The 9,346-nt window shown below is 59.7% G+C and overlaps 1 protein-coding gene across 1 annotated transcript in view; it reads left to right on the forward strand.

Moving 5' to 3' along the window:
- SHANK3 (SH3 and multiple ankyrin repeat domains 3) overlaps window positions 1-9,044 on the forward strand; it is a 149,677-nt gene extending 140,633 nt beyond the window's left edge. The window contains exons 22-24 of the mRNA XM_085568304.1: window positions 6,061-6,943; window positions 7,390-8,137; window positions 8,260-9,044. Coding sequence (XP_085424430.1) covers window positions 6,061-6,607 — 547 coding nt within the window. The 3' untranslated portion in view covers window positions 6,608-6,943; window positions 7,390-8,137; window positions 8,260-9,044. The remainder of the gene's footprint in view (window positions 1-6,060; window positions 6,944-7,389; window positions 8,138-8,259) is intronic.
- The last annotated feature ends 302 nt before the right edge of the window (window positions 9,045-9,346 follow it).

The following is a 9,346-nucleotide window of genomic DNA, read 5'->3' on the forward strand; positions in this document are numbered from 1 at the left end:
GGGAAAGGAGGGAGAAGCCCAGTGAGGGTGAGAGACATCCCAGGAAGGGTGGGAGGGAATTCAGGAAGGGTGGGAGAGATCCCAAGGATGCTGGAAGAGATTCCGGGGAAGGTGGGAGAGACCCCAGGAAAGGTGGGAGAAGGATCCCAGGAAAGGTGGGAGACACCCAATGAAGGGTGGGAAAGACATCAGGAAGTGGGAAAGGTTCCCAGGAAAGGTGAGAGAGATCCCAAGAAGAGGGAAAGGACCCCAGGAAAAGTGGGAAAGGACCCCAGGAATGGTGGAAGAGATTCTGGGAAAGGTGGAGAAGACCCTGGGAAGGACCCTGGGAAGAGGGGCAGAGCATCCCTATTCCAATCCCAGCAAACCACGGATGCACCGGGATCCATCCGTGACTCCCCAGGGTTGGGGGGTCCCAGGTCCCCCTCTGGAGCAAAAATTCCATGAGACAGAGCAGGGAGCGCCTGGGATCCGGCTCCATCCCAGCCCTCCAGGGAAATCACCCGAGGCCACAGCAGGAAAACCGGGATCCAGGGATTCCCCTTCTGCCAGCAATCATCCCAGGATATCCCAGTGCTGGAATACCTTCCTGAGCCGGAAGCTCTCCCCAGGCTGGGGTGGGACAGCAGCGGGATCCCGGGAAAAGCTGTTCCCACTCCATGGGGTTGGGGGTGGGCCGGAGAATTCCCCCTGGGAATTTCCCAGCGTGCATGGCTGGCTCTGTGCTCCTGGTTGTGCTTCCTCCGTGTTGTCCCCGTGTCCCGTCCTCGTGTCCGTCCCGTGTGCGGAGCTCCGGCTCCATCCGTGTCCCAGCTCCCGGAGCCGTTCCCGGTTGATTTTTCCTTGTCCTTTTCTGCCAAGCGCTGAATTCCCGAGGCCGCGGCCCCGTGCCGGGAGAGCGGCGCCGGATCCCGACGCTCCGGGAATGCCGGGGGCCGCGTTCCCGCTTTCCCGACGGCTGCTGGATGCCATTCCCAGGGATTCGCTCTGCTCCCGGCTGGGGCCGAGGCCTGGGATGCTCGGGAGCTCCCAGCCTGCTCCGGATCTTTCCGGGAACAGCCGGAGCGGGCTCGTTCCGGAGGCTCCTCTCGGCCGTGGGGGGCTCATCCCATTGGATCCAGCCATGGATTCATCCCCTCCATCCTGGCACCGGTGTCACAGAAATTTGGGATATTTGGGTGACACCTGGGGGGAACCATCCCCTGTGTAGGCACTGGGAGCGCTTGGATCATCCTATGGATCAATCCAGGGCTTATCCCGAGATTGCTCCCTGGGTTTATCCCGAGATTCCTCCCAGTCCTCTTCCCTGGGCTCATCCCGAAGTTCGTCCCAGGGCTCATCCTCTTCCCAAGTTTTATCCCAAGATTCCTCCCAGTGCTGTTCCCAGGGCTCATCCCAAGATTCCACCCCGGCTCATCCTGAGGTTCCTCCCTGGGCTCATCCCGAGGTTCCTCCCTGGACTCATCCCGAGGTTCCTCCCTGGGCTCATCCCGAGGTTCATCCCAGGGCTCATCCTCTTCCCAAGTTTTATCCCAAGATTCCTCCCAGTGTTGTTCCCAGGGCTCATCCCAAGATTCCAGCCCGGCTCATCCCAAGATTCCTCCCAGGCTCATCCCGAGGTTCCTCCCTGGGCTCATCCCGAGGTTCATCCCAGGGCTCATCCCGAGGTTCCTCCCTGGGCTCATCCCGAGGTTCCTCCCTGGGCTCATCCCGCACCTACTGGGTTCAGGACAGCAGGAATTCCGTGTCCTGCTCCCACACCTGATCCCAGATCCTTCGGGATGGCCACATCCCATCCACCAGAGTGACCAGGATCAGGATAACTTCGGACAGTGTTCGATCCTCACCCAGTTTCCTTGTCCCACTCCCAGTATCCCTGCCCCATTCCCAGTATCCCTGCCCCATTCCCAGTATCCCTGCCCCATTCCCAGTATCCCTGCCCCATTCCCAGTATCCCTGCCCCATTCCCAGTAGCCCTGCCCCACTCCCAGTATTCCATGTCCCACTCCCAGTATCCCTGCCCCATTCCCAGTATCCCTGCCCCGGCTCCCAGGAAAAGTCAGGGTGAGGATTGGAATCAGGATCAGGGTTGGGACTGGGGTCAGGATCAGAGTTAGGGTTGGGATCGGGGTCTGGATCAAGGTTAGGATTAGGGTTTGGACCGGGATCCAGATCAGGGTTAGGATTAGGATTGGGATCAGGATCCAGATCAGGATTAGGATTGGGATCGGGATCCAGATCAGGGTTAGGATTGGGATCGGGATCCAGATCAGGGTTAGGGTTAGGATTGGGATCGGGATCCAGATCAGGGTTAGGATTAGGACTGGGATTGGGATCCAGATCAGGGTTAGGATTAGGATTGGGATCAGGATCCAGATCAGGGTTAGGGTTAGGATTGGGATCGGGATCCAGATCAGGGTTAGGATTAGGATTGGGATCAGGATCCAGATCAGGGTTAGGGTTAGGATTGGGATCGGGATCCAGATCAGGGTTAGGATTAGGACTGGGATTGGGATCCAGATCAGGGTTAGGATTAGGATTGGGATCAGGATCCAGATCAGGGTTAGGGTTAGGATTGGGATCAGGATCCAGATCAGGGTTAGGATTGGGATCGGGATCCAGATCAGGGTTGGGATTAGGATTGGGATCGGGATCCAGATCAGGGTTAGGGTTAGGATTGGGATCGGGATCCAGATCAGGGTTGGGATTAGGATTGGGATCGGGATCCAGATCAGGGTTAGGGTTAGGATTGGGATCGGGATCCAGATCAGGGTTGGGATCACCTGTGAACTGGGATCAGGATTAGGGTCGACTTTAGGATCAGGGTGAAAGTTCAGGTCAGGTTTAGGGTTAGGACCAGGATCGGGATTGAGGTTAATTTGGGGTCAGGGTTAGGATCAAGGTTAAGGTTAAATTTAGGATTGGGTTAAGGTTAAGTTTAGGGTCGGGTTAAGGTTAAGTTTAGGGTCGGGTTAAGGTTAAGTTTAGGGTCGGGTTAAGGTTAAGTTTAGGATCAGGTTAAGGTTAAGTTTAGGGTCGGGTTAAGGTTAAGTTTAGGGTCGGGTTAAGGTTAAGTTTAGGGCCGGGTTAAGGTTAAGTTTAGGGTCAGGTTAAGGTTAAGTTTAGGGTCGGGTTAAGGTTAAGTTTAGGGCCGGGTTAAGGTTAAGTTTAGGATCGGGTTAAGGTTAAGTTTAGGGTCGGGTTAAGGTTAAGTTTAGGGTCGGGTTCAGGGTTAAGATCAGAGTCAGCATCAGGGTCAGGGTTAGGATCAGGATTAGGGGCAGAGCCAAGGCTGGGATCAGGTTTGCACTTGGGATCAGGGTTTGGATTAGGGTCGGGATCAGGATTTGGGTCGGGATCAGGGTTAGGGTCAGGATCAGGGACGGGATCAGTTTTGGAGAAGATCCATCAAAAGAAAGGAGGATCTGTAGGATCCATTGGAAGGAAGATCTCACAGGAAGATCCATGGGAAGGTCAGAGGAAGATCCATAGAAAGGCTGGGAAAAGGTCCTTGGGAATGTTGGGAAAACCCCACAGGAAGGGCAGAGGAGATCTGTAGGAGGCCACAGGAAGATCCATGAGGAGGTCAGGAAATGTCCGTAGGAAAGTCGGGAAGATCCATAGGAAGATTGGATGGAAGATCCGTAGGAAGACTGGGAAAGTGTCCAAAGGAAGACTGGGAGAAGATTCGGAACAGGAACGATCCAAACGATCCCAGGAGTGATCCCAGCTATCCCAGGAATAATCCAAACAATCCCAGGAACAGTCCCAGGAACAATCCAAATGATCCCAGCAATCTCAGGAATGATCCCAGCAATTCCAGGAACAATTCCAGGAACGATCCAAATAATCCCAGGAATGATCCCAGTGACCCCAGGAACGATCCCAGCAATGCCAGGAACGATCCCAGGAATTATCCAAAAAATCCCAGGAATGATCCCAGCAATCTCAGGAACAATCCCAGGAATGATCCAAACTATCCCAGGAGTGGTCCCAGCCATTCTGGGAATGATCCGAATAATCCCAGGAATGATCCCAGCAACCCCAGGAACGATCCCAGAAGTGATCCAAATAATTTCAGGAACAATCCCAGCGACCCCAGGAACAATCCAAATAATTTCAGGGATGATCCCAGCGATCCCAGGAACGATCCGGGCTCGGGAGCTGCCCCAGGTGGGATTTGTGGGGTCGGAGCGCACTGGAGGAGCTGCCCCATCCCAGCTCCTGGAGAAACCTGGAGCGCTGGGAATGCCACCCCTTGGAGCTGCCTGGAAAAGACCCCGGGAATGGGAAACGGAGCTCCACCCTCGCCTGGATCCGGGATTGCCTGGATGATCCCAAAGGTTCCTAAAGGCTGGGAAAACTCCCTGAGGAGTCGGCCGGGATCCGGAGATGCTGGGATTCCTGGAGGGAGAGGAAGGAGCCGGGAATCCGGGGCGTGGATGAGATCCAGCCGTGGCTCTGTGCGGGAAAACAGGACTGCCGGGAATTCCCAGCGGGAACGCAGCCACATCGGAGCATCCACAGGCTTGGGAGGAACACCCGGATCCTTCGGCTTTTCCAGGGCTGGTCCTTCCCGGGGTGTTCCAGCAGATCCAGAACTTTCTCTCCCAGATCCCAGATCCAGGTGGGACACGGCCACGTCCCCGCGCTTCCCATTCCGTGTCTCATTCCTCACGGACATCCGGCTTTTCCCTGTCCGAGCTTCCCGAAGGCGATTCCTTCTCTGCCGTGCCAGGGAAGCAGAAAAATGGGAATTGTCGGGAATGCCGCTCAAAAATGGGAATTATCGGGGATGCAGCTCAAAACCAGGAATTATCAGGAATGCGGCTCAAAAACGGGAATTATCGGGAATGCGACTCAAAAATGGGAATTATCAGGAATGTGGCTCATCCTGGAGATCTTCAGCCACGTTCAGCTCATCCCTTCGGAACCGTGGATTTATGGGATCCTTGGAGCTCATCAGCATTCCCAAAACCAGGAGGTGGCGTTCAAGGCAGTGGTGGATCCCATCAGCATTCCAGAGTGTCCCGGTTTTCCAGGAGGGAGCTGAGATGGGAGGCCAAGCCAGGCAGTGGCAGGGAAACTGAGGCACTGGGATGCGGGAATTTTATGGGATAGTTGTGAGGACAAGTGGAGTGGCAGGGATGGGGTGGGATGGACCTCAGAGCTCCTCCAGTGCCACCTCCCACTGTCCCAGGCTGCTCCAGCCTTTCCTTGGACATTCCAGGGATCCAGGGGCAGCCCCAGCTGCTCTGGCAATCCCAGCCCAGCCAGGAATTCCTCATTCCCAATCTCCCATCCATGGCTGCCCTCTGGCAGTGGGAGCCATTCCCTGGGTCCTGTCCCTCCATCCTTGTCCCCAGTCCCTCTGCAGCTCTCCTGGAGCTTCTGGAATGTGCTGGAAGCTCTCCCTGGATCCTTCCCTTCTCCAGGAGAACATTCCCAGCTTTCCCAGCCTCTCCAGAGCCGAGGACTCTGATTTTCTAGGGTTCCCGCAGGTGTCAGATCCCTTTCCTTTCCCATTCCCTATCCATTCCGTGGGGACAACGGCAGGATGGGGACAATGCCAGGGGGACAGGAGCTTTGTCCCCATCCAAGATTCCCACGGTGGCACAGCCGGGGGGTCCGGGGACACCGGCCCGGCCGCCCCCGGGCTCCTCACGCCACACGGACCGCCAGGTGACCGTCACCAGGGTGTCCAGAGGGTCCATCCCGGGAAAACGCCGGAAGGTTCCCTCTTATCCCAGCTTTTCTCCACGGGGTCGCTCCCATTCCACGTGGGCTCAGCACGGGGGGGGACGAGGCAGGACAAAGCTCCTTGTCCCCAGGGCCGGGGGACATCGGCGCGCCAGGAGGGGCAGGACCGGCCGGGAATCCCCACCCTGGAGGCGCTGCGGGAATCTTCGGGACATCCCCCCGGGGATATCCCGCCCGAGCCGCGTCCCCCTCCCCATCCCAGCCCGCCCCGACCCCGCTGGACTCGCGCCCCCCATTCCCAAGCCCGGCCTCACCCCTTCCCTCTCCTCTCTTCTCTCCCCCTCCCCGCTCTCTCCGCAGACTTTTCAGTAGTTTAGGCGAGCTCAGCACCATTTCCCAGCGCAGCTCCGGCACCACCTTCACCGTGCGGCCCGGCAGCCGCTACCCCGTCACCCGCCGCACGCCCAGCCCCGTCAAAGCCGCGGCGCTGGAGCGGCCGGAGCCCCTCAGCACCGTCCGGCCCTACGGCCTGACGCCCCCCACCATCCTCAAATCCTCCAGCCTCTCCATCCCCCACGAGCCCAAGGAGGTCCGCTTCGTGGTGCGCAGCGTCAGCGCCCGCAGCCGCTCCCCGTCGCCGTCGCCGTCGCCGGGGCCGCCGCTGCACACGCTGCACCCGCCGCGGCCCTTCATGCAGAAGCCGCTGCACCTGTGGAACAAGTACGACGTGGGGGACTGGCTGGAGAGCATCAACCTGGTGGAGCACCGGGACAAGTTCGAGGACCACGAGATCGAGGGCACCCACCTGCCCGCCCTGACCAAGGAGGACTTCGTGGAGTTGGGGGTGACCCGCGTGGGGCACCGCATGAACATCGAGCGGGCGCTGAAGCAGCTGGTGGACAGCTGACCGCGTCCCGAGCCGCCGTGGGAAGGGCGGGGCGGCATTCCCAAGCCAAGAAAACCCACCGGGATTCTCCTTCTCCTTCTCCGAGCGCTGCACTGAGGGCGCGGAGCCGCCCCCCAACCCCCGGCTCCCGCCCGCCCCCGGCCCGGGAATGTTGCATGAAATTCCTCCTCGCTGCCGTCCTCCCGGAGAGCCCGGCCCGAGATCGGCTCCCCGCGCCCCGCCACGGCCGCGGCACCTCGGCGGTGCCCACGGCCCGGAGCCCCCGAGCCGCCGGGTGGCACCTCCCGGGTGGCCCGGCCAGGCTCGGAGGTGGCCCAAGGTCCTGACGAGTCCCAGGTGTCCCTGGTGGGGTCACAGGTGTCCCTGCCAGGGTCAGAGGTGGCTCTGGGTCCTCTGACACCCCGCAGGTGTCCCTGGTGGAAGGTGGCCCCGGGTCCTGAACCCCCTCAGGTGTCCCTGGTGGGGTCACAGGTGTCCCTGCCAGGGTCAGATTTGGCCCCAGGTCCTGATCCCCCCCAAGAGGTCCCTGCCAGGGGCGGCCCCGGGTCCCCCCCAGGTGTCCCTGCTGGGGTCACAGTTGTCCCTGCCAGGGTCAGAGGTGGCTCTGGGTCCTCTGACACCCCCAGGTGTCTCTGCAGGGAGGTGGCCCCGGGTCCTGAACCCCCCCAGGTGTCCCTGGCATGGTCACAGGTGTCCCTGCCAGGCTTGGAGGTGGCCCCGGGTCCTGACAACCCCCAGGTGTCCCTGGTGGGAGATGGCCCCAGGTCCTGACACCCCCCCAGGTGTCCCTGGTGGGGTCACAGGTGTCCCTGCCAGGGTCAGATTTGGCCCCAGATCCTGATCCCCCCCAAGATGTCCCTGCCAGGGGCGGCCCCGGGACCCCCCAGGTGTCCCTGGTGGGGTCACAGTTGTCCCTGCCAGGGTCAGAGGTGGCTCTGGGTCCTCTGACACCACCCCAGGTGCCCCTGCCAGGGGTGGCCCTGGGTCCTGAACCCCCCCAGGTGTCCCTGATGGGAGATGGCCCCAGGTCCTGACACCCCCCAGGTGTCCCTGGTGGAAGGTGGCCCCGGGTCCCCCCCAGGTGTCCCTGGTGGGGTCACAGTTGTCCCTGCCAGGCTTGGAGGTGGCTCCGGGTCCTCTGACACCCCCCAGGTGTCCCCGGCAGGGTCACCGATGTCCCTGCCAGGTTCGGATTTGGCACAAGATCCTGAACCCCCCCCAGGTGTCCCTGCCAGGGAGTGGCCCCGGGTCCTGACCCTCCCCAGGTGTCCCCGGCAGGGTCACAGGTGTCCCTGCCAGGCTCGGAGGTGGCTCCAGATCCTGACACCACCCTGATGTCCCTGGCATGGTCACAGTTGTCCCTGCCAGGCTCGGAGGTGGCCCCGGGTCCTGAACCCCTCCTGGTGTCCCTGCCAGGGGTGGCCCTGGGTCCTCCCCCAAGTGTCCCTGCCAAGCTCAGAGGTGGCCCCAGGTCCTGAACCCCCTCAGATGTCCCTGCAGGGAGGTGGCCCCGGGTCCTGACACCCCCAGGTGTCCCTGCCAGGGTGGCCCCAGGTTCTGAACCCCCCAGGTGTCCCTGCCAGGGGTGCCCCAGGTTCTGAACCCCCCCAGGTGTCCCTGCCAGGGGTGCCCCAGGTTCTGAACCCCCCCAGGTGTCCCTGCCAGGGGTGCCCCGGGTCCCCCCGGTGTCCCCGTCGGGCTCGGAGGCGGCGGCTCCAGCGGGGCCATCCCGGCGGCGCTCCCGGAGAAAGGAAGGAAGGAAAGGAGGAAAGGAGGAAGGAAGGAAAGGAGGAAGGAATGAAAGGAAGAAGGGCCGGGACGGCTCCAGCGGCGGCCGTGCCACCCCGAGCCGTGCCAGGCCGTGCCAGGAGAGCCCCCCCCGCCAGGCGGATCCCCCCGGACTCTGAGCTGCGGGTGAGAGGGAGCGAGGAGCGCATGGATCGAAGCATGTTTGGGAATGTCGGGAGGCTGGGGAGGGGGGGAAAATCCCGCAGCAAAAAAAGAAGAAAAAAAAAAACTAACAAAAAAACGACACAAAAAAAAAAAAAGCTTTGGCAACGTTTAGAGGGGAGGGGGCGGGGGGTGGGAAAAGTTTGATTTTTCTCTTGGCTTGGGGTCTTGTTTTTCCAAAGTGGGGGGGAAAAGCGTTGATGGGAAATTATTTAATCTCCGTGCATTTATCTAGAGAGCAGCTGATAAGCCCCACGAGATAACGAATTCCAGGATCCTCCCCCCCTCCCCCTCCCCCACCCCTTCCGCCCCCCCCCCAAAATCCTGCTCATCCCTCGTTTTGCATCTTTTTAAGCAGCTCTATATTTGGAAAGAGAGAATATCTATATATCTATATCTCCAGAGCTATAGCCACCTGATTTTTGTTAGGATTTTCCTAAAAAAAAAAAAAATTCCTATCTCTGGACTGGAGGAGACGCTCCCGGGACGCCCGTGGCTCGTGGGAGTTTTTAAGCGACTGAATGAATGTGAAAAAGTCTTTTTAAACACACCACAAAAACCCCTAAAATCCCCCCCAAAAAACAGCTCCTTTCAGACGCTCTGGATTTGTAAAGATTCAGAGAAATCACAAAAAACACACGCACGCACACACACACAAAAAAAAACAAAACAAAAAAATGCAAACAAAAAAAAACAAACCACAAACTTGCGTTTTGGGACACACCGAGTCTTCCAGGCACACAGCAGGGAGGTCCCGGGGGTCGCGACCCCGATTTTGGGGGTCCCAGG

Source organism: Lonchura striata, chromosome 1A (assembly GCF_050655825.1).
Source record: "Lonchura striata isolate lonStrDom1 chromosome 1A, ASM5065582v1, whole genome shotgun sequence".
Lineage (NCBI taxonomy): Eukaryota > Metazoa > Chordata > Aves > Passeriformes > Estrildidae > Lonchura > Lonchura striata.